This window comes from Dunckerocampus dactyliophorus, chromosome 2 (genome assembly GCF_027744805.1).
Source record: "Dunckerocampus dactyliophorus isolate RoL2022-P2 chromosome 2, RoL_Ddac_1.1, whole genome shotgun sequence".
NCBI classification, from domain to species: Eukaryota; Metazoa; Chordata; class Actinopteri; order Syngnathiformes; family Syngnathidae; genus Dunckerocampus; species Dunckerocampus dactyliophorus.
The window spans coordinates 8,063,894-8,088,616 of record NC_072820.1 but is presented as its reverse complement, the minus strand read 5'-3'; the positions used below and the strand labels follow the sequence as shown (position 1 = coordinate 8,088,616).

At 40.2% G+C, this 24,723-nt stretch overlaps 2 protein-coding genes across 6 annotated transcripts in view; one reads left to right on the top strand and one right to left on the bottom strand.

Annotated features, from left to right (window-relative positions):
- The window catches only part of rpap2 (RNA polymerase II associated protein 2), a 15,990-nt gene extending 4,707 nt beyond the window's left edge, over positions 1 to 11,283 (bottom strand). For all 5 annotated transcript variants that reach the window (XR_008569477.1, XR_008569478.1, XR_008569479.1 and 2 more), the window contains exons 1-11: positions 11,181 to 11,283; positions 11,057 to 11,102; positions 10,834 to 10,948; positions 10,545 to 10,643; positions 10,395 to 10,460; positions 10,222 to 10,310; positions 8,356 to 8,391; positions 7,280 to 8,267; positions 6,912 to 7,012; positions 5,246 to 5,326; positions 3,660 to 3,728 (exon numbers count right to left, since the gene is read on the bottom strand). Coding sequence is in view for 2 of the 5 variants with exons in the window: in XM_054766771.1 (XP_054622746.1) it covers positions 3,660 to 3,728; positions 5,246 to 5,326; positions 6,912 to 7,012; positions 7,280 to 8,267; positions 8,356 to 8,391; positions 10,222 to 10,310; positions 10,395 to 10,460; positions 10,545 to 10,643; positions 10,834 to 10,948; positions 11,057 to 11,102; positions 11,181 to 11,271 (1,781 nt within the window). In the remaining 3 variants the exon portion in view is untranslated. The remainder of the gene's footprint in view (positions 1 to 3,659; positions 3,729 to 5,245; positions 5,327 to 6,911; positions 7,013 to 7,279; positions 8,268 to 8,355; positions 8,392 to 10,221; positions 10,311 to 10,394; positions 10,461 to 10,544; positions 10,644 to 10,833; positions 10,949 to 11,056; positions 11,103 to 11,180) is intronic.
- Positions 11,281 to 24,723, top strand: glmna (glomulin, FKBP associated protein a). Its single transcript, XM_054766772.1, has 19 exons — positions 11,281 to 11,383; positions 11,635 to 11,705; positions 11,903 to 12,028; positions 14,916 to 15,029; positions 15,100 to 15,208; positions 16,705 to 17,008; positions 18,447 to 18,546; positions 18,871 to 19,052; positions 20,454 to 20,507; positions 20,711 to 20,741; positions 20,857 to 20,946; positions 21,026 to 21,067; positions 22,065 to 22,138; positions 22,209 to 22,293; positions 22,364 to 22,473; positions 22,635 to 22,698; positions 23,203 to 23,338; positions 23,411 to 23,481; positions 23,557 to 24,723. Exons 2-19 carry the CDS (start codon positions 11,667 to 11,669, stop codon positions 23,644 to 23,646), a joined length of 1,821 nt encoding a protein of 606 aa, XP_054622747.1. The 5' UTR covers positions 11,281 to 11,383; positions 11,635 to 11,666; the 3' UTR covers positions 23,647 to 24,723.

Genomic DNA, 24,723 nt, shown 5'->3' with positions numbered 1-24,723 from the left:
ATATGATTGATGTATTGAAAGCTCTCTTGGACCTGCCCCATGCTACCTGTGTGCAGGTTGGTTTCTCCTCAGGTTCTAGTGTTGCAGTGAGGGCATCCATTATTCAGCTGGCTTGAACAATAGAGGCCAGACGAGCTCCACAGCTGCTGGGCAGCAGATAGATAATCGCACCACGCCAAATTATTCATGATGGAGAAATAGTAGCTTGACTTTGAATGAGAACTGATGAAATCATACCGTACCACTGGCAATGCTTCCCAAATAAGAGTGTTATGTAAAACTGGATGCAAGGAAATCAAAATAGATCTCAAATAATACTGATTCTCTTTGATCTATGTACAGTATATAGAAGTATGCATGTAGGTAGGCCTGTCACGACAAAAAATTTTGCTGGATGATAATTGTCCTACAAATTATTGTCGATAATCGATATTATTGACAACATTTTTTGAGACTGTTTTTTTCAATTTATTATATGGCATAATAATGAGAGTGCATCATATCAAAAGCAATAAACATTAATTTCTCAAGAGTATTTAACAATGTGATTGGAATGTCAAGAGCTTTTAAATAAATTAAAACATAATAAATTAAGCAAACAAAAAAGACAAAATGACAAACATAAAAAAATAGACCCTGTCTCTGTTAACTACAATTAAAAAAAAAAACACACACACACAGTTATATAGTGTTTTGTTGCACTTTGGACACCCCTGCATTATTCAAATTTTCATCCTGCCACTTAACGAAAAAGGTGAAAGCATTTCAGCACAATTATATTGCACAAGCGGTAGCTTATCTTTGCAGGTGAACTATTTGTTTCAATTGCTATACTTCAAAATAAAGTGAAAGTACTGTGCAAAATTCTTAGACCACCACAAGTTTGACTGTTTTGATAAAATTTCCCCCCCCCCACAGCAACAATTTTGACACAGTAAAACAGTAAATCTGACAGACCCAATTACTGGAGCAGGTTTACCGTAAAAAGACAAACCCCGTTTCCACCAAACCTCGTAGAGGGGTGGCACATGGACCACTGAACAATTCACTTTGGTAAGGATCTGGATAGAAGCAATAATACTGGAGTTACTTACAGTTATTACAATTTCAGTCACTGTGCAACAAAATAATAAAATAACACTCCCCGGAATCATAATGGCACTCCCCATCTGTTTGCCATCCTCTATGAACCAGGAAGCCTTAATGGAGGTCTGCACGCCACTAGTGACATTCTAGTTATATGTAGTCATTAAAGCAGGGGTCTCAAACTCGCGGCCCGTGAGCCATTTGTGGCGTGCCGGATCATATTTTGCGGCCCGCGACTAGACATGGAGGAGTAGTGTAAATGCTATAAAAAAATATTTCTTGTTGATATGATTCTACTTTATAGCATTGATCTACTTGAGAGACATGAGATGTTGTGTTTTCTGACTGAGTATAAAATAGCTTTACAGTTTTTCAGACACCAAAACTAAAATCCTGTTTACACTTATGATGCTAAAACATCCCCATTCTTTTTGTACCATTGCTGCTTGTAGTCTGGTTAAAATATGCTGCAAAAATTCCACCCCTTTTGTATCGCTTGTCGTCATTAGGGTCACGAGTACGCTGGAGCCTATCCCAGCTGAATGCAGCAAAATACAAACTATGAAATGTATGTATGTTTTTGTTTCACCTTATCACTGTATCGAGATATTATCATTATCGGGAGCCGTGCATCGCGTATCATACCGTATTGTGGGGTACCCTGAGATTCCCAGCCCTATTCCCACTACTTCATGCGGCCCAGCCACAACCAGACCCTACCTCCAGTGGCCCCCAGGTAAATTGAGTTTGAGACCCCTGCATTAAAGCATTTCTAAAACAACATGTCGGTATCCAATGGCAGTCTAAGACTTTTGCACAGTACTGTATATTTACCCTAACAGTGACATTTTGGATGTTTTTGTATAGTAAGGATGTTGATGCAAATCATAAATCAGAGCCACTTGGAATTGTGTGAAAGTTTCCTCAAGTGCTAGTTTACGTGAATGTGTGTGTGTTTAACTTGAGAACAGTGCTGTGTGTGTGTGTTTGTGCTTTCTCTCCTATATCACGGATCTCGAGAGGGACAATCTGGGTGAGATAAGACCATTGAGCTTCTGTGTGTACTCATGATGGGAGGAGCGCGGAACTGTCCGTGAACTGCCGTCGTCCCCACGTGCACACTAGCGTGCACGCTCGCATACCATATGGTGTGGGTGACACAATATCAAATGAAGCATGACGCCAAGGCACAAGTAGACGATTGATCCGAGTACTTGCTGGCTTCGTTACTTTGGTTATTTAGCTGAAAGGTTCTGCACAGTTGCACATGCAGTAGGCCTACATATGATTATATCGTATCTCATGAGTAATGCATTCATTTCAGGTTTAGAATATGCCGAGAGCCAATAAAAAAAAAAAAAAAACGAGCGGTGGGGCGAAAATAGCCCCCGGGCCGCACTTTGGACTGCAATAAATGCACATGCGGGATGTATACAATGTTGGCCTATGACCGGGGTGTCCAAACTTTTTACAGCGAGGGCCACACAAAATTATGAAGGATGCCACTTTTATATTTTGTAAACTATGCTAAGAAGTTAGAGCTTTGTGATATAGGTAAAAAAAAAAAAAAAAAAGCACATTATTAGTATCAACTTTGCTCTTTTTTGCCCATTTTTGCTGTTTTTTCCCCCCTGAAATATGTCAACTTACTTCTTAAATAATCTTGTAAATGTTCTCCTTGTAATATTATAACTTTATTCTCATAATATTTTGCCTTTATTCTCATGTTATAACTTTTATCTCAAACTAAATTTACAAAAATTACACCTTTATTTAGCTTTGTTTGTTTCTCATATTACGACTTTAAAATAAAAAATATATTTTTATTTTAAGATTTTGACTCATGTTACTGAAATGATTTTAAATTACATTTTCCCACGTATTAAAAAAAGTCACAATTTTATGAAGATAAACTTTTCATAAAATTTTAATTTTTTCTCGTTAGAATATGACTTTATGCTGATAAAATTACAGCTGTTTTTTTTTTTTCCATTGCTCCCGTTTTTTTTTAATTTTCCAACTAGTTCAGCTTTCCTCTTAAATTTTGATCTTGTAATCATGACTTTATTCCCGTATTTTGACTTTGTTCTTGTAACATAACTTTTTACAGAACCTAATAAAAAAAATTGAACTTTATTGGTTGATAAAAATACCATACAGGTATTTTTCTTCAATATTTCAACTTTATGCTATGAACATGATGGGATTTTTGTAAGATTATTTTCTTGTTAGGTTACATCATTTTTATCTTAATATTTTCACTTTATTCTTGGAAAATTCCTGCTGATTTTTCCATTATTGCTTTTCTTGTTAAATGATATTTTTAGTATGTGCTGTGGGCCAATGAAAAAACAACAACCGCAGGCCACAAATTGGACACCCCTGGCCTATGACAAGTCCTTTGTAGCATGAATATTTAATATTTCAATGGAACAAATCCAACCTTAATTAGGGATGTGCCTTGACTGGGAAATTATGGATTCATTACTATGATTTTTAAAATACATTGTCAAGCCGAGTCCTAGTCCTATAGAGGGGAAAACGTGATATATGCGTGTAGAAGCCGCACTTACAGATGGAGGATCACAACAGCGATGAGGGTCCACTCTGGAGTTTTGTGGATGATGTTGGTGTTGGTAAACCTGTGGGGATTTAATAATATTAAATCAAAATGGTGAAGTCATTCCCAACATGATACATCGCTGTCTCAGCAGGTGCAAAAACCTGACGCTGAATGTGAGTATGAATATAAACTGTACATGGTGAGAGCCACCAGCACAACCATGGCATGCTGTATATGGTGTAATGATATATGTCTTTCTGTCAGCACTTAAAGTGTGTCAGCAGGGGCCTCTCGGCTCAAAAAAAAAAAAAAAAAAAAAAAGAATTCCTGGAAGCTTGTCTTAAATCACTGACACGGTGATTTAATAGCAAACCTGTTGAAAACATCTTAAGCAGCCAATGGGAACACACAGTGTCTCAGTGGCAGCGGGCATTTGTTTGTGTGTGCAATCACATTCATTACATCAGAGATATGCCACGTTTACACTTAACAACAGTTCCTAGGTGTCTTAACATGTCTGTAACTTGCTTCGGTCAAAACACACAAAAGATACTCCACTTTGCCCCAATGTCCTCTATGGCTGGGTGGTGATTTCATGATGTGTGACTATCTGTGCAACCAACAACACTGCAGCTCAGCTTGCTTTGGGCTTTGACATATGCTGTTGCGTAGTCGCTTGTGTGAAAATAAATGGTGTCTCTTCATTCACATAAGATGTTATTATGAGGAAAACGACATCATTTTAGTGGCATAAAGTTGAAATATCAAGAGGTTTTTTTTAAATCCTAATATTATGAGCGACAAAGAAACAACTAAGAAAGTTGTCATTTTTGTTACTAATTTTTTTTTTTTTTTTGCTAGAATAAAGACAAAATATTACTGGAATAAAGTCAGAATTATGAGAAGAAAATTTCACAAGAAGAAAGTTGAAAAATTGAAAAAAACAACAGCAGCAGAAGTAGAACAAAAAGCTGCAATTTTACAAGAATAAAGTGAAAAAAATATTAAGAAAAAAAACGATGTACTCTAACGAGAAAAAACGTCACAATTTTATGAGAATAAACTCATAAAATCATGAAAAACAATGTTATTTTAGGTGCTTGGTTGAAATATTAAAGGAGTATTTAAAAAAAAAAGGTTGTTTTTTTTTTTTTTTTAAGAGACCTAACATGAGAAACAAAATAAAGTTGAACTTCCTGGAAAATTAGTCATAATAATACGAAAACAAAATGGAAAAGGATTTAAGAAGAAAGTTGAAATATTTGGAAAATTAAAAAGGAAAGACAACAGCAAAAGGGTGAAAAAAAAGAGCAAAAGAGCGAAGTTCTTACAAATAACAGGCTTTCCCCCGTAAATCACAAAGCTGAGATGCAATATTTTCTTGAACTACATATAACTTGTGAGCATATCTACAAAGTGGCCCTTGCATCCTTTCATTTTTCCCTAAGTGGACCTCGGTGGAAAAAATTTGGACACCCCTGGCATAAGATACTGGTATAAGATAATGAGTTGGCAACAGTTGCTGCAGTGAAACATGAATACGTCAAATGTGTGTGTAGGAGAGGACAGCAAGTGTGATGTATGCGGTGCACTGACCTGAATGTCCTGACCAGGTTGTTTAGGTCACTGGTGATGTCACTCAAGGTGAGACTAAGCGGGCCCACAATGTTTTTGAGACTGCAGATGGAGAAGGACAAACATTATTCCACCACAACCTAAGCTCCTTTCAATCTGTACCAAAGTATTAAGCCACCTTGACACTAGCATGAATTTACGGTGGTATGCAATTTTGCGTGCCAGTGAGTAAATTCATCGTAAACAGGTGTGAAGTATGCGGAACATGTGCACAAAGGAAATTCGGAAATGTTCAACATTTCTGGCACGCATAATCTTCGTGAACGCACCGCAACCTATGTGCATCAAAGCGTGTCTCACTCTCAGGAATGGGTCAACTTTTCCAGCACCTCTTGCAACAAATTGGGGGGAATTCTCAAGTAATTTCTATAGCCTCTCGAATCTCCCTTGTGAAGTTAATAAGTGATCGGAATGGTCAAAGTCGGCCACACAGTACGTGCCTTCTATTCTTCCAGTTAGGGTTATACCTTTTCTTTTCTGCAATCAGAGCTTCTTCTCTGGAGTTCATTGTCTTTTAGGTTACTTGGCAAATAGAGGAATTAATGAAGAAGGGGCGATGCCCGCTACAGTCTGGCGTCATGCGGTACAAAAAGCGGGACCAACTAATGCCACGGCTGCTTCATGGATGCGGGAAGTGGTGGTGACAATGCATACTCATGTGGGGACAATATGCGTTGTGTACTAGACGGAAACAGCACTTGACTTAGGTGCAAAGAAGTTGTGCAAGGAAACATGGCATTCTGTACCAATGTGTGCACCATTTTCGGTCACGAATTGCGTGCCGAGTGCGTAACGAATGCGTAAACAGTATGCAAACTAGTCTTCACGCTTTTCAGGCGTACCATCTAAATGACAGGCATTGTCACGGGCAACAATGCGGAGGCAAAATCTGTGCAAGTGTCAAGGTGGCATGCGATGGATGCAGTCATCAAAACAGTTAACAGTTAATGTGCTCTAAAACAAAACTCTAAATCGGGTAGACTCTTCCTTGGCTTGCGTTTGTAAATATGTTCACTTACATTGAGACTAAGGGTGTCATGTGACACTCACGTCACCAGACAAGAGGATACACGAGATTGGGCCTATGAGAAAGAGACGAGGCGTGATATTAACATTACTTTTAAGAAAAGTACAATGAAAAAATATATCGCAATCTTGCAATCTACGAACTTAATTTCTACTACGTTACACTCTTCTGCACTGTGTGTATGCTGTCAGCCCCGCCTCCACCCACTGAGACAAAGAGACTGACTGTCAAAAGGCGCCAAGATGCTGAAACCAACGCACAGTGTGAACCCCCTCCTGCCTGTTTGGAGGCTGGGGACGAGGAAAACAGACACGTACGCACATGGCAATGTATTGAAGCCGGAAAAATTATTGAATTCATTTTCATTGATTGTGTGATTAATGAATTTATCATCATCTCAGGCCTAGTGCCCACAGACGAGAAATCTTGCCACGTTCTAATCTCGCGAGATCTTTTGAAACACGCCTAATTGAGACAAAAGAAAAACTCTCAGTCACTATGAATGGGTGTTCACAGCCGTAAATAGCGCTATTGATAACGAGGACACAAAAAGACTAAATTAAATATTGACAGAACAATCAGTTTATAGGGCACACACACCAGCTGGCAAGCTTCTCCACGGTGATTCGCTTTTGGATGAGATGCTGAGCTTTGGAGTCAACAAGCGGCAGAAGTGAGGTGTTACTTGTGCTCTGGTCCACCTGGCGGGAGAACAAGACATCAAGTGACTGTTTAGGTCTACCGACCACTCACTGAGCTATAGAACTGCGGTTGCTGATGAAGGTCTTAGAAGATGCTAAAGACACTTTGGTACTTAAGAAAATATCAGGCGATCTACGGGTACTGTCCTTTCTGCGACAAAAGCGCTAACCTCAGTGCAAAGCACTGTCAAAAGTTTTGATATAGCGCCCCCTTGTGGTCACTGACTGTTACATACTTATTCACACGGTGTGTGCAGAATCACTCACTTCATTTCCATTCATCTCCTCTGCCTTCTCAGGAAGAACACAGGTGCCATTATAAAACTCTTTGACTTTAAGTCCCAGCTGCTGGGTTTCCTTCTTAAGCATCTCAAAGTCCGGAGCTGGCATTGTAGGTTTCTTCTGCTCGCCTGCAACACACCCTCCTCGACCTCCTGCCGTCACTTCCTCCTCTATGTCATCTTCATCCAGTTCCTCTTCTTCTTCTTCCTTCATGTTGGTAGGGGGAGAGTCAAGCTGATGGTCAGCACAGTGCAGGAACTTCAGGGTTTCATCTGTCAGCCATTCCTTCAACGTTGCTCTTAGGGATTCAAGGAGATTCAGCCCAATCCGTTTGACTGCCGGCCGGTGGGGGTGGTTCTTCAGGAGATCTCTGAGCCCTTGTGCCCCTCGCTTGGTCATCCCCACTTGGATGATGTTGAGGCTTGGCTGGTTGGATGAAGCGTTGTTGTCTGTATTCATCTCTGTCAATACAGGCAAGCTGATTTCGGTTTGGAGGGTTGATTCAGTAATAGTAGAAGAAGTAGGAGTGGTTGCATGGCGTTGCTGTGATGCTGCTTCAGTGTGCAGACTGCATGAATTCAGGTTTTCCGTCACCTCCTCCACACCGATTTCCTTGTGCAATTGCTGTTTAGCTTCTTCAGCTCCAAGCTCTGTTTCGCTAGCAAAAGACCCATGATGCCTTTGCACTTCTCCATCTTCCTCTGCGGTCAATTTCTTTACCCTCACAGGCTTCCCCCGTCCTTCTTTCTTTTCTTCATTTGACTTCAAGTCACGCCAGTGCACCCTGGGTCTCTGTTGCTGAGAGACCACACTGGAAATGAAGTCCTGCTCCAGCTCATCATCACTGCTGTCGCTGTGGCAGGTTGCAATCGCATGCTCATGAGGGTCCTCACATTGAGTATTCACTGGATGGTCAACGTCCTGCTCCTGGAGGCGCCTCTGTGTCAGCAGCACCTCCTTACCAGAACTCCCACTGGACAAGAGTTGACATTTTCATAAGCTTATACAGTATTACATTTTGAGCAATGTAAAGGAATGTTGTCACTGTAGCAAATACATACATATCTCCTTTCTTCATCAGCTTTATTTCTGGAGGACTGCAAGAAAATTCAGTTAATACGACCCAAGTGAGGATGAACGGCATAGAAAATGGATGGATGGACGGATGTGTCACGTTATTACAAGGGGCCACACTGAATAAAGTCACTGAATTAAAAGAGACAGTCATTATTAAAACAGAAGAGCGCATAAAGACTATTACAAGAAAATAGATTTACAGAAAATTGTCATTTTTAAAAATCGTAATACTACAAGCATAAATGCATGTTAAAATAAGGACTTTTGACTTCAAGTCAAGTTGCCATCATTACTTTTGTCTTGTCATTTAACTACAGTATTACTAACTACTAACTTAACTGTGACTTTTTATTACTTTAGGCTGTGTTCCAAATCTCGGACTTCCACACTTTATACTTAGCAATTTGAGTGCATAATGTAGGGGTGGTTTGCATGTTCTACCCGTGCGTGCGAGGGTTTTCTCCGGGTATTCCGGCTTCCTCCCACGTTCCAAAAACATCCATGTTAGGTTAATTGGCGACTCTAAATTGTCCATAGGTATGAATGTGAGTGTGAATGGTTGTTTGTCTATATGTGCCTTGCGATTGGCTGGCGACCAGTCCAGGGTGTACCCCGCCTCTCTCCCGATGTCAGCTGGAATAGGCTCCAGTATACCCGCGATCCTAGTGAGCATAAGAGGCATGGAAAATGGATGGATGGATGGATGGAAGGCAGGGGTGTCCAAAGCGCTTCCGGGGGGCCATTTGCGGCCTGCTGCTGTTTTTTTTTATTGGCCTTTGGCACATCATAAAAATATAATTTCACAAGAAATTATTTTAGTAGGATAAAGTTGAAAGACGCCATTTATTAAAAGTGGTAGTATTATGAAAAACAACAAATAGAGTTGTAATTTTGGGGAAAATTAGGTTGCAGAAAAAGTTACGTTACGAGAATAAATTAAGTAAAGTCAAATATTAGGGGAATAAAGTAATAAATCTGAGAAGAACATTTACGAGAAGAAAGTTGACATTGTTAAAAAATTAAAAAAAAATCAGAAGAAATGAAAAAAATAAACAGCTGTAATTTTATGAGAATAAACAAGTAATATGAGGAAAAATGTCATTTTAGTAGCATAGAGTTGAAATATTAAAGAAAAAATTAAGTTATTTTTTCCAAGTTGCAATATGATGAAAACCAAACAAAACAAAATAAAAAATTACGTTGGGGAAAAAGTTATTATGAGAATAAATTAAAAATATTATCCAAATAAAGTCATATTCTGAAAAGAAAAGTTACAGATTCTTTGAAAAGAAAGTTGACATATTTGGAAAAATTTTAAAAACAGCAGCAAAAATGTGGAAAAGAGCAAAGACCAAGGTTCATACTAATAATAGGCTTTTTTACTTATGTCACAAAACTGAGATGCAATTTTTTTCTTGAAATATATACTGTATATAACGTTTAAGCATATGTACAAAATATCACAGTGGACACGCCGGCATAAGGGAATTCACACTGAGAAGTACCACAAAATGTAGTGATCCGCCACTACCTGGATGTTGCATTCAATATGCCCCAAAATGATGCGTGTGCAGCAATTGAGTCTAATCATCCTCAATCATCACCATCTTGGCTCCGTAGCAGAAGGGGGAGGGACTAACGCAAGTGGTTGCAATTCACAATTACAAAAAAAAAAAAGAGAAGACAAGGAAGTGGACAAATATTGCGTTCGTCATATCCGGTAAGCGGGCGATAATGGTTCCAATCGGGAACTAAGTACACAGTGTACATTATAGAAGTATTAAATGTGGAAGTGCGCGCTTTGGAAGACTATTGGAAAAATAGTTCTTGTGGGAGTTGGGCAGACATACCTCTCATGCTGCCTGAGCCAAAGTGGTGTTGTTGATATCTGGACCTCAAATTCTTTGGAGGCTTTATAGCAAAAGTTACTGCAAAAACACTGGGGGTAAGAGGGGGGTAACAACAGTACATTAAGGTGCAATAAGTGTATCTGTTCTGTTGAGCCACATGTAGTAGTACTCACCTTGCGCTCTGTGATGTCATACACCTTATTGGGCTTAGTAGAAATGGTGTATTGTTGTCTTGGGATCTGTTAAGTAAACAAACTTAAGTATGAGGAAGAAAAACATCATTTAGTAGCCACAAGCGTATGACGATGAAGGGATGCAGATACCTTTCCCAGTTTATTTGGACATAAAGGATAACCACAGAGTTTGGTGATGGATCTTTCCTCTACTGCATCTTTGTAATTTGCAGCCGTGATAAACCTGGCCTGTGAGGAAAATAACAGGATTCCCTTTTAAGAAATATGAATTAACATCATCCTATAATACCTTAATTTTATTGACATGTTTGTATGAGGTTCGGTCTCAAGGACTCTGAGATTTTTTTCACATTCGTAAGTTAAAATAAGAAATATCATGTCTCAGGTTCTTAGGCCCAAAAAAGGGAACTAAACTCACACAGTCAAGCAAGAAGCTCTCGGCCACACTGTCCTCAAGAAGACGCTCCACCACCTGCAGGGCTCTTTTCTCCAGTTCCAGTCTCTCTCTAAGCTTCTCTCTGACCACCTCCCTCCTGCCCCACGGGAGTATTAACAGGTTTAAGTCGCGGTCATATGCGAGTAAATCAAACCAAACAGTACTTTTGTTTGACTGTAGTAGTAATACATGTCACTCCACACACCTTCTAGCTTCTTCTTCTGCGCTTTGTACTTTGACGTGTTTTCCACCTGCCACAACAATACAATAGGAAGAAGGAGTTGACATATTTAGAGCGTGTTATTTGTTCAAAAATCCCTCCGATTTACCCTTTTTAGAAGCTCTAGAGCTGGTTCTTCTCTCTTCGGACTCCATGCTTTTTCTGTTTGGAACAATTTCAACTTTGATCCGTGACGTCATTAATCTACGGCGAGCCAGAGGAAGCAAACTTTAAACCCGGACGTCTCAAAATCTCGCGTGGTCATTTTCGGTTTTTATTGTTTTAATGTTTTTTTCCCAATTAGGTACATATGTAAGTATTTGAAAATTAATTCTAAACCTAGAATGTATTTTGAAATTGTATTCTTGCCCGTCTAACCACCAAGCTAAATTAGACTTATCAAAGCTAGCATTAACTCGTTTGTTTACGGTGAATGGTGTTATAGTGTTATTGACGTCATTATTGGCCTTCAAAGCTAACTTTTTTTTTGTAACCACTGGTCTGCCGTATAATGAGTACAAGAATCTGTTTTAACGTAAATAATGTTTGTCATTACTTGTCAGGACTGCTGTGTGAAGACAAACTGACAAACGGAATGGCTCTGGATCAGTTCAGTGATGTAGTCCAGAGATGTGTGAGTCCAGGATGTAGGATTTTAGGTTTATTCAAAGAACCACAACTTTATTGCATCATAGTGGGGTTGATTACAGTTAAAAATTAACTTGTGTATTGTGTGAATGCTAAGAGAAGTGAACTGCTACAATGCAGTTTTTGGCATTTTGGTTCACACAATTTAAAGTTTATAATTTGTGTTGCGTGTCTCTCATCTAGCAAGCTCTCTCTGCTGACAAGTACTCCACAGAGGACCATGACGTCTTTATGGCTGCTGGTCGAACATGCATCGAGGAAGGAAATGGTGCTCAAGTGCTCAGTATCGTCCTGGATGACAAAAATCAGGTATACAGCACAGTTGTGTTGACCGAAGTTGTCTTGTACATGTAACTCATCGATGTTAGCAATATGTTTTACTGGGTTTTTAATTCATGGTACCTTACCAAAGTCTATATTGTCTGTTATTTTAGTGCTCATTGCGAAAAATAAAGCTGGAAAAATAAATAGTAAAGATAATTATCGTCTTATAGCTTTGGCAAGTACCTTATCAAAGGTCTTGGAAAGGGCTATGTTGAATAGAATGGAGAAGTTTATCATGACATCTGATAATCAGTTTGGCTTCAAATCCGAGCGTGGCACAGATATGTGCATTTTTACCTTGAAGGAAATTATGGATCTGTACAACAGGCACAATACTACCATTTTTGTTTGCTTTATTGACGCCTCAAAGGCTTTTGACCATATAAATCATGAAAGGTTATTTCACAAATTGTATAATAGAGGTGTCCCAAAATATTTAATAAGAATGTTAGTGTTTTGGTATGCTCAGCAGTCTATGTCTGTTAAATGGGGAAACTTGGCATCATCTCCCTTTCATGTTGGTAACGGTGTGCGACAAGGCAGCATTTTGTCTCCCTGTCTTTTTAACATGTATATGGATGATCTATCTAAGCTGCTGAATAAATGTAGGACTGGCTGCTAGGTTGGTGATACTACCATAAACCACCTGATGTATGCTGACGATTTAGTGATCTTCTGTCCATACAGTGCTGGTCTACAGCAGTTAAGGGTTTGTTCACAGTATGGCCTAGACTTTGATATTATATATAATTCAGAAAAGAGCAATATTATGATTGTCAGGAGTAAAGAGGACATTAAATTAACTTTCCCTGACTTCTCCCTGGCAGATAACATGCTAAAAGTCTATGATGAGGTGAAATATTTGGGCCATTACATATCCGCTGACCTGACAGATGATAGAGACATTTATAGACAATGTTGTATGCAATATGCACAAGCTAATATGCTTGTTCGTAAGTTTTCTATGTGCTCAGTATCTGTTAAAACTGCACTTTTTAAAGCACATTGTATTCCTATGTATACTGCCCACTTGTGGCAGCATTATAAAAAAACACTTGTGGAAACACTGGCGCCTTAATCTATGTAGCAAGAGATAGCCATTTTTAATTGTGTGTTTTTTTTAATACATATATATACAGACCCTTTCCAAAAAATTAGAATGTCATGGAAAAGTTGTTTAATTTCCATAATTCCATTCAAAAAGTTAAACTTTCATAGATTATAAATTCAGGGCCCACAATTTAAACGATTTCAAGTGTTTATTTGTTTATTTTTATGTAATTTGGGCTTCCAGCTCATAAAACCCACAAAAACAGGAATTCAAAAAATTAGAATACTGTGAAGAAATCACCATTTACTTCTCAGTTTTTGCAGGAAAAAAAAGAAAGAAATTAGGATCACATCAAATCAATCAAAATATGGTATGTTCAAAACGATATGTCAATCTTCAATACTTGGTTGGGAATCCCTTTGCCTTAAACACTGCCTCGATGCGACGTGGCATTGAAGCAATCAGCCTGTGGCATTGCCTGGGAGTTATGGAAGCCCAGATTTCCTTGATGCTTCATGTCAGCTCTTTGTTGTTGGGTCTGGTGCCCCTCATTTTCCTCTTGAGAATACCCCATAGATTCTCAATGGGGTTTAGGTCCGGTGAGTTGGCTGGCCAGTCAAGCACTGTGATGGCATCGGCATCAAACCAGGTTTTGGTGCTTCTGGCGGTATGGGCAGGGTCAGGTCCTGCTGGAAGATGAAATCTGCATCTCCATACAGATCCTCAGCAGAAGGAATCATGAAGTCCTCTAAAACATTCTGGTAGACTGTTGCGGTGACCTTGGATTTAAGAAAGCAGAGTTTACCAACACCTGCACCGGACATTGCACCCCAAATCATGACGGACTGTGGATATTTCACACTGGACCTCAGGCATCTTGGGTTCTGTTCCTCACCCGTCTTCCTCCAAACCCTTGGACCTTGATTCCCAAATGAAAGGCACACTTTACTTTCATCGGAAAAGAGGACCTTGGACCACTGGCCAACAGTCCAGTCCTTCTTCTCCTTGGCCCAGTGGAGACACTTCCTACGTTGGCTCAGGTTCAGAAGTGGCTTGACCCGAGGAACCCGACAGATGTAGCCCATCTCCCGGATGCGTCTGAATGCCTCATTCCACTCTTTCTGGATCTCTGCCAGATTCTTGAATCTTCCCTGTTTGATAATCCGCTGAAGCCCATGGTCATCTCTTTTGCTGGTGCATCTTCTCCTGCCACATTTTGCCCTTCCTCTAGACTTTCCATTGATATGCTTGGACACAGCACTCTGTGAACAACCAGCCTCCTTAGCTATGAACTTTTGTGGCTTACCCATCCTATGGAGGCTATCAATGATGGTCTTCTGGCCAGTTGTCATGTCTACAGTCTTCCCCATATTGAACCCAACTGAGACAATTGAACCAAACTGAAGCAATTTAATGACCCCTGGGGAAGCCTGTGCAGGTGATTTGAGTTTAGTAGATGATTAGTGTGTGACACTCAGTTTAAAACATTCATGCCCTGCAAAATTTGGGCTGATTTCTTCACAGTATTCTAATTTTTTGAATTCCTGTTTTCGTGGGTTTAATGAGCTGGAAGCCCAAATTATGTAAAAATAAACAAATAAACACTTAATTGTTTAAATTATGGGCCCTGAATCTATAATCTATGAAAGTTTAACTTTTTGAATGGAATTATGGAAATTAAACAACTTTTCCATGACATTCTAATTTTTTGGAAAGGGTCTGTATATATACAGTATATATATATATATATATATTGTTCTATGGACCATGCATGTGTCTGAAATAAAGTTGATGATGATGATGATGTCTGCTATTCTGTAGGACATAGTGAGGTGTATGGCATGGAACCTTCTGCCTCCCCTGGTTCAAGTTCTTTTGAAAAAGGAACATAAGAACCTACCTCACTGCCTGGCCATTTTCAATCACCTGCTTGAGGTTATTATCCGTTTTCTTCGTTCTGTATTTTTTCTGTTCCAACTATTTAATAGATGTTTGTCTTTCTCAGGCTTGCAGACCAAAAGAGTTGCTGATTGGCCTTCTGGAGCAGCTAGAGCAGGAGGAACCTGCCGCCATAGCAGAGAGCCTCAACCTACTGTTAAAGCCCCTACAAAAAGGTTTGGAATGTCATCAGCTAGATCCGGGGTGTTCAGACTGTGGCCTGTGACTATTGTTTTATTGGCCCTCGGCTACGGGGTAGTAGAGGTATTTCATCAGTGCTGATCACCCCATCCTTGGCCAAGCAGTTCCTCCCAGAACACGGTCTGTTATGAGTCTTCTTGATGCTTTCAGACTAGGTCACATACCACATATAGCACATACCTGTAACAGGTAAATTTCCCTGCTGTGGGATTAATAAAGTACTACTACTACTACTACTACCTCTACCGCACTTCAGGGTAGACGGAGCTCGACAGCTTTGGTTAGCAGTCCATCTAGGACAAAGACAGTCTGATATAAAACCTACGACCCGAGGACCTCGCTGTCGCCATCCCAGCTTGCCGGGCCACGACAGATTAACCCTGGGTGTAATAGGGTGGGAAACGGTATGCGCACACCGTCTCTCACCTAAAAAATCCTTTGCGCAGGCCCTAGGAACAGGCTCCACGTCCTCCCACCCTCCTAATCCCTCGTCAGCCACCAGCGCGCCTGCGCTAGACATGGTCAATGCCCCTAAAATCTTCGTTCGCGAAGCCTGGCCAAGAGAAGCTTGGCCCTCGGCACATTCTAAGGAGGATGGTACCTGCTTCCTCCATCCCAGTCACTGTTGTGGTGTCTTAACCCATCGTGCATCCAGTGCTGCCCACGCTGGTGTATGAATGTGAATGAATGGCTGGTGGTCGTCAGAGAGGCTGTAGGTGCGAATTGGCATCCACATTTTCAGCAGTTTACCATAGGGCAGCTGTGGATACAGATGTAGTTTACCACCACCAGTGTGTGATTGAGGAGTGATTTAATAATGGAAGTGAATAATAATTTAATCCATGATTAATATGATTATTATTGCAAATAAAAAAGAAGAGTAATTTTATGAGTATAAAGTTAAAATATTAGTTAAATAAAGTCATAATGTTAAGAGAAACAAAGTAATTTTATGAGAAAAAAAAGTTGGAATATGAGGGAAAACAATATAATTTACACGCATAATATTGAAATATTATAATATCAAGAAAATATGTGTTTCTTTTATTTTGAGAAACAAAACAAAGAATAAAGGGGCAATTTTGTTAAATTAGGTTGGGAAAAAGTTGTAACATTGTGAGAATAAAGTCAAACTGTTATGGAAATAAAGTCATAATATTACCAGAAAAGTATTACGAGACTAAAGATGAAATATTTGGGCAAACAAAACAAAACAAAAAAAATTGCAGCAAAAAGGTCAAACAAAGTAAAAGTTCATAGTAAAAAAAAATGTGCTTTGTTTTGAATTATATACAACTTGTTAGTATATCTACATGGGTTGGTTTACAAAATGTAAAATACCACAGTGGCCCATGAGGCCTTTGATTTTTCGGTATGTGGCTCTCGCTGGAAAAAGTTTGGACACTCCTGCTCTAGAAGCATCCAGCTGGCAGATACTCTGTTTCACTAACTCGTGTCTTCATGCTGTCAGTTCTCCAGCGTCTGGGCAGCCGTAAGGCGTCATCTCTGGGCATGGCTTTGTCCTCTGTCCTGGAGCAGGTAGCCAAACTGCCCGTACCTCACACCAAGGAGCAAGAGGAGGATGACGTCTTCTCGCTTTGTCGTTGCTGCGCTGACCTAACAATCTTTGTCAGGCCCTTTGTCCAAGAGGCCAAACAAGACAGCTTTATCGGTAACGGCAAGCCGAATGAGAGCTTGAGCGGCAAGAAGATGTTGGCCATACCTGACGGGGTGTTACTGGACAAAGAGGAGCTGAGGGCAGAACTGCTGAAGTTGTAAGTGAGGAGGTTTAGGGTTCACTCGTTTACAGTCATGGACAAAAGTCTTGTCATAGGTAGACAGTATGGAGTAAAAACCTCATAACTCCTTAACAAATCCTCCTATTGTTGAGAAATATGGTTCATATGAATCATTTTAGTCTTGGCATTCTCTGGTAAAAATGACACGACGTGTCTTTGAACCGTCTTGAATCAGTTATGTAATAGTCACAAATAGACAGGTTATTAGCTGGACAAAAGTCTTGTCACGTTTTACACTTGATTGAAATTTATTCAACAAACATTTCTTTGTTTCAGAACAACATCAAAGCATCATAGCAACAAGCATGTAGAACATTTTTACCATGAGAGATTTGATCATTTCAGTATCGGCTGTGGCTTCCGTTAGCTTGGATGACGGTTGACATTCACCTGGGCAGGGACTCGTACAACTAGTTGATGAAGGCATCTGGGATGGCATAAAATCATCATCTAGATTCTTTGGCTTTGTCTTCCAGGTGTCTTTTTGCCCAAACGTGCTCAATAATGTTCATGTCTGGGGACTGTGCGGGCCACTTTTCGAGAACTTTGATCTTCTTCTGCTGCAGAAATTTCTTGGTAGAGACTGATGTATGGCATGGAGCGCCATCCTGCTGGAAGATCTGACCCCTCTTGTGTTCTGGAATGTAGTGGGAAGCAAGAATCTGTTGATATTTGATGCTGTTGATGTTTCCATCTACTTTGCAGCTCTTCCTTCCTCCTCCATGTCGGATGAACCCCCACACCATTCTTCCCGCCTGCGAATTTGACCGTTTTCTGGGTGTACCTTGGATTTAGGCGGGTTCCTGTAGGTCTGTGACAGTACTGGTGACGCTTAGGGTGCAATTCTACTGAAGATTCATCTGAAAAGTCAACTTTTCCCCACATTTTGGTGGTCCAGCCTTTCTCAGGGGTGTGGTCTTTAGCAAACACAACTCGATTAGTCAGCTGCTTCTTCTTCAATGCTGGCTTCTGTGCTGCAATACAGCCTTCCAGAACACCAGATGTCAACCGTCATCCAAGCTAAGGGAAGCCACAGCCGAAACTGAAATGATCAAATCTCTCATGGTAAAAATGTTCAACATGCTTGTTGCTATGATGCTTTGATGTTGTTCTGAAACAAAGAAATGTTTGTTGAAACGTAACAAGACTTTTGTCCAGCTAATAACCTGTCTATTTGTGACTATTACATAACTGATTCAAGACGGTTCAAAGACACGTCGTGTCATTTTTACCAGAGAATGCCAAGACTAAAATGATTCATATAAACCATAATTCTCAACAATAGGAGGATTAGTTAGGGAGTTATGAGGTTTTTACTTCATACTGTCTACCTATGACAAGACTTTCGTCCATGACTGTATGTTGTTATCCCATTGCATGAGTGCCTGATTTTATGATTGTTTCTATTTTGCAGCTGTATGAGCACGCTGAGTCGCCCCCTTCTGGAGGTACAGCTCAATGATCCGGACACGCTGGCTTTTTCTCCGCTCAGGAATTTTGCCACAGAGATTTTGGTATAACAAACCCTACATCACTTACCATCTAGTAGTAGAGCATTGCCTGTCACTATAGGTGGCTGGCATAGAACAAAGATTTGTAGTAAATAAATCATTTTCGGACCAATTAAGTGTAATTGGATAATTTCCTGCAGCACACCTGATGAGTGGTTGGGAATCACTGCCCTAGTTGCTGTGAAAAGCATAGAAGATGACAATAGAGCAATCCCATTGGATGAAAAGATTAAGGGCTCCAGCGATGCTATCAGGATCTCCTCAGTTGCTTATCTTTGGATGTGTGATGTAAATTTAGAGCTGAGTGTGTTCGTGTGCATCCTGCAGAAGAACCTCAACGCTATTGGAGAGTCCGTGCCGGGCCTCGTGCACCAGCCCCTGTCCAAACGGAAGGAGGCGCCTGGGTTTTTAGAGGAGGACGTGCGTTATCCCAAAGAGTCACTCGCCAGCTTGGCTCACCTGGTGTTCGTCCATCACCTGGCTGCTGACACCTTCCCCTGCGTCTTTAAGTAAGGCATCACACATTACACACTCCTGATCAAAATATTTAAACCCGTTGAAAAATTGCAAGAATTACCATTTTGCACTGTTGGATCACTGTTCTAAGTAGAGCTTCATAACACAAAAAGAAGAAATGGGAGTGAAACAACAAAAAAAAGTTCAGTAAGCAATTTTTTGAAAACATCTATTAATGTGAAATAGGCTGTTCATCGGCTGACCAGAAGACCACAGCTGTTTCCAGGAGCCTAGTGTGAATGTTGCTCCAGGTGGTGAAGATGTCTTCACAGAAGGCATCTGATATCTGATATCCATTTTTGTAAACCTCCCTTGCCATCCATCCCCAAATGTTCTCAGTTGGATCAGGGGAACAGACAGGATGGTCCAAAAGCGTGAGTTTATTCCTCTGGAAGAAGTCCTTTCTAGGACGGGCATCGTGAACTGTTGAAAAAGCCAGTCATTACCACACAGACGAGGGCCCAGGGCTGCCCCCTGCAGCATCTTTGCATAGACAGCTGCCGTTTGACACCCCTGCACAACCTGAAGCTCCATTGTTCCACTGAAGGACAAACCACCCCAGATCATGTTGGCGCCCCCTCCACTGTGCTGTATGGAAAACATCTCAGGTGGATCTCCTTGTCATGCCAATTAACGTTGGAAGCCATCAGGACTGTCAAGGTTGCATTTTTTTTCTCATCAGAGAATAAAACTTTCTTCCACCTTTCAACGTCCCATGTTTGGTGGCACTGAAGGAAACGAGGCCTATGTAGATGTTTTTTGTTCTTATAACCCTTCTCTCGCAGATGCACTCTGATGGTTATTACGGCACTCGGCACCAGTAACATCCTTCCTTTGGGCCGAGGATCATCCCGTGTCTTGACGGATAGCCAAGGGGATCCTCCAGCTCAGGGCCGGTGACATTTTTTGGGTCTACTACTTGACTTTTTTGTGTCTTACTGCGTCCACCCTCAACAGTAAGGACACGCTGCGAGAGGCCTCGCTTACGCAGCTCAACAATCTGACCGTGTTCAAAGAGAGAAAGCTTTTTTGCCTTTGCCATCAAGAGATCATGACAGTGTGAATACCTGACAGGAAATGCCACTGAATCCCCATTTTTGCAGAGATTTTGGGCTTTTAAAGGCTGTGGTCTTAAACTTTTGATCATTGAATTTTTTTTTTGTCTCACTCCCATTTCTTCTTTTTGCATTTTAAAGCTCCACTTAAGATCACCTCCTTAAGATCCAACAGTACAAAATGTCAATTCTTGCAATTTTTCAACTGGAGTGGAGTGTATAACCCTGGAGTACCGGTTCATGTGAACTTGAGAAGCTCCGATACATGATATTGACTTGTACAAAGTTCATCAAATAGGCTGATTTTGGTGATATAAAGTATGTACGTACTTCTTGCAGTCCTGTGTTCTGTCTCCGGTGCAATATGGAGCATGTCTGCCTCCTGCTGTCCAGGTGAACTCATTCAACCATTTCAATCTCTGTTCAAAACACGTCACATGCACATTTACACATCAGGTGTTGAAGTGTTTTTTTTTGTTTTAAATATTAGACTTTACAATACTGCATGATTTACAGCATCATAGGTATGATTGTTCAAATCAGATGTGGTTCTTGTTATTATCCCCTAACACCATTTCCATGCATGTTATTGTCAGAACTGAAGAGTTCAGGATTCAGAAAGGACTGGTGAGTCAAACTCCTCGTTTTTTTTAATAGCTTTTTATCTTTGTTATGAAGAAAAAATACAAGCTGGAGCATATGTTGAATATGCACCACTACAATGTGCTGTACTGTGTAACAGGAGCTTTATGAAAAGAGTCTTGTGCGTGTGGAGGACGGCAGTCTGCCTGCAGAGCTGCTGGAAATCAAAACCTTCCTCACGGTTCCTCAGGTAAACTTTCATACAAGCATTACAAGCATCTTTGGTATATGACATTAAGTGGCTCATTTTGCCACTTGTTTTGTTTTAGAACCTAACCAAAGTCATGACGATGTGTCCGAGACATGATTTGGTGAGTCATATTATTGATGATATTGATTATTCGTTCACTGTGCAGTCTCACACTGGTGGTAGTAATCTACATCCGTATCCACAGCTGCCCTGGCGTAGATTAATACAGATTAATGATTATATTTTGACATGAATTCATCTTGCAATGCATATGCTGTCGTCCCTCATCACTTTACCGTTCAAATTTCACAGCTTCACTCTATCAGCGTTTTCAAAATAGATTAATTAATTAATTAGCGCTGTTTTGTGGTTGACTACGGCCTATTTATTAGTTTTTAAAAAAAGCATATTTAAGTAAATTGTATTCTTGGCCTAAATTAAACATTTTCAAACATAAAAAGGGCTAAATAAACTAAAATACAATTATAAGGCGTTCAGAAGATGCATTCAAGACATGACATGTAGTACTGTACACTGGTCACTAGGTGTCAGTAATGTCACATTGAGACAATAGCCACCGCAGAAGGTACAATGTCTGCACAAAAACAATGAAGTCACAATGCTAACGTGTGAGCCAATGTTATGTCTTATTTATGTCTTATTTTCTGTTATGTCTACTATTTTGGATAATTGGAGTGTAAATGTGACAATAGGGTTGATATTTCATGTCTAGAGGGCTCCAATAATGTTAAAAAAAACATATTTGGGAGGTCATAAGCAGGTTGTCTATGCTGTGATTACGAAAATATTGCGTTTATAAAGAAGGAATCCTACTTTGCAGAAATTCACCTATCACGGTGAGGTCTGGAACCAGTTAACTGAGATAAACAAGGGGTTACTGTAGTGCTGTTTTACAGACGTTTCAATAGTCTGTTATTCAAACTGGCATGTTCCTTTGTGCCCTGTGAGGTAATTATGCTTTAGCCCTATTAAATATAGCAACAAGTGCAAGTCCAAACTGAGTATTGTTACTGTTAAGGCAGAATTATGATGATACCGCTTTATTGGATGTGATTACGGTACATTGATGAATTTGCACTAACATCACATTACCACAGAGAACCAAAGGTCTGAAGGTGTTCCAGCTGAGCATCGATAAGTTTGATCTTGAGGCCAAGTACAATTTTTTCAAGTAGGTTCTGCCTCACCGTCTCGAAAAGCGCTTTTCCTCCAACGCCGCCTAACCGGCGGCCGTGTTTCAGGTTCATGCTGAAGACCAGCAATCACTCAGGGGTGGAAGGCTACATCATCAAAAACATCAGGAGTCAGATCGACGTGGCGCTACGGGTGAGGAATCTCTGTAAATGTCAGTGTGAGTGTCTGCTGTGGCTCATACTCACGCGTTTGTCTTCTGTAGCCTGGCAACAGTAACAGCTGGTTTGAGGGGATTCATCTCCTTCCTTTGCTGCGCTTGGTCTTCAGCCTCCCAGACGGCCCGGAGACTGACCTCCTGCAGTACCTGGATAGGTAAACACGCACCTGTAAATCCACTTCATGATGAAGCAATGGCTTGTATACAGATGGTACATTGCACTGTTGTGTGTTTGACTAAACCGTACCCATTAGCAGTAAAATAAGCTGTTTGGGTGGTATCGTGTAGTTTAACAGTGTTGACTGCTTCATAACAGACTGATGGAGTCTCTGAACCTGCTGCGTTACCTCGTGATAAGAGACAAAGTGACTCAAAACAAGGTAAATTCCTCCATCATTCTAACACCACCATGTGACTCTACCACATTACTGCTTAACCCACCCCCAAAAAGTTCCTTCCTGGGACTCAAACACGTCTCGTCATAATATCAACATACAGTCGTCCCACGCCACAATTTTGCGGATTCACTCTTGTGACACACACGAGCATGAGTCTTATTTATGTTCTAAATGGCTTATTTTATCTGATTATGTCTACTATATTGGGTAATACGAATGTAAAGGTGACTATAGGGGTGTTATTTCATTTCCAGAGGGCTCTAACAATGTTAAAAACCATATTTAGAAGAATGAAGCAGGTTTTCTGTGAAAATAGTTCATTTATAAATCAGGAATCGTACTTTGCAGAAATTCTTATCATGGTTGGGTCTGGAGCCAATTAACTGCAATACACGAGGGATTACTGTATGAGATGCTCAATATTCTCCAGCACTTCATTACTGATACTCATGTCAACCGATACTACTCATCTTCTCATCCTTACAGACAGGAATCTGGACAGAGCTGTATGAAATAGAAGACAGGTTCATGAAGCCCCTGCGTGTCGGGATTAACATGTCCAGAGCACACTACGAGAGGGAGCTCAGAAACACCATGGAGAAGAAGAAGAGAAATGCCAAAGGTCAGACCACCACACACGAGCTCTCGCAACACGTCCGCTTATTTTTTGGTTTTTATACGTTCCTCTCCACAGAGACATCTGTCATTTCTGTTTCTGTCGGTGACGAGACACTGCCTAACATGACCTCGGAATCTCAGATTCAGGTAAGTGGCTGTTCAATTGAACCGTAGATTTTAGTGATAACGTGATTATACTGATTACTAATGTTCCCCCGTCAGGCTCTCCATTCAGCCCTGCACACCTTTGACATGATGGAGAGCGTGCTGGTACGAACAGAGGAGCTTACCGAAGTGAAGGCTGCAATTTAGACCACCACTCCTGGGCTGGTCAAAAGCACTTAAAAAGGAAAACTGCACTTTTTTGGGGGGAATTTTGCCCATTGTCCACAATCTTAATGCGAAACATGAACACAAATCTTTGACTTTTCTGTGCATTCTAAAGAAAGAAAAACAGTTAGCACGAGGGAGCTAGCAATGGGACTGAGACACAACTATTTTGACTATAAAGCCCTCTAAAAAAAATCAGCAATGTTTTATATACATTCTGTGACCATGCACTGACAGGTACATTCAGGATAACATGCAATACTTACAGTATTCAGGATAACATGCAATACTTATAATATTTTGATCATTTTAAGCATTACCGGAACTTCTTTCCTGTGCACATTGATTTCACAGAGCAAAATTCCCCAAAAAGTGCAGTTTTCCTTTAAAGTAAGTACTTGTGGAAAATATGTATACAGTAAAGCATGTCAGCATAAACTGAATTGCTGCTTTACAACTTTCTGTACAACACTGTACTTGTTTGTGATGTTTGCTATAATTAAATAATAGACATCAAAAGATGCAAGGGGCCACTTTGATATTTTTTGCAAAATTTAAAATTCCACCGTTTTACTTATTTTTCCCAATTATTTTTTAAAATGTTATTTCTACATTGTGCCACGTGCTGCACTTTGGACACCCCTGGTATATGTGCTATATCACTGTACAGTAGACCCTCGCCTATAGAAATTTTAAAATATATATTTTAGTATATGCTAACTTAAACAGAAAGTGGTTTGATGGCACTTATCTGCGGGGGGACAGTACAGCAACTATGAATCCAGCAGAGGGCGCTGTCTCGCAAATTAATCTGACATTTTCTAGCAGAAAAAGGGTGACAAGACATGATGTGTAACAGGACATTTTGCAAGTATAACACTATACATAAATGTGTGAAAACTGAATTTAAAATGTCTTAATAAAAATATGATTTCGATCACAAATAGGCATTTTTAGGGCTATTTATGGTCATATACATTATTTGCTGTGTTTGTCCATTTGCTAGGAATGTAAACCAAATAGTGGGTATGTACTGTATACATAGGACAATAAATGCCA

Excerpts from the sequence above, each read along its gene's own strand:
- glmna (XM_054766772.1), top strand. The coding sequence starts at position 11,667 with ATGGCTCTGGATCAGTTCAGTGATGTAGTCCAGAGATGT. Across the intron at positions 20,742-20,856 it reads TCAGGATTCAGAAAGGACTG|GAGCTTTATGAAAAGAGTCT; the intron begins GTGAGTCAAACT and ends ACTGTGTAACAG. Across the intron at positions 23,339-23,410 it reads GAAGAAGAGAAATGCCAAAG|AGACATCTGTCATTTCTGTT; the intron begins GTCAGACCACCA and ends TCCTCTCCACAG.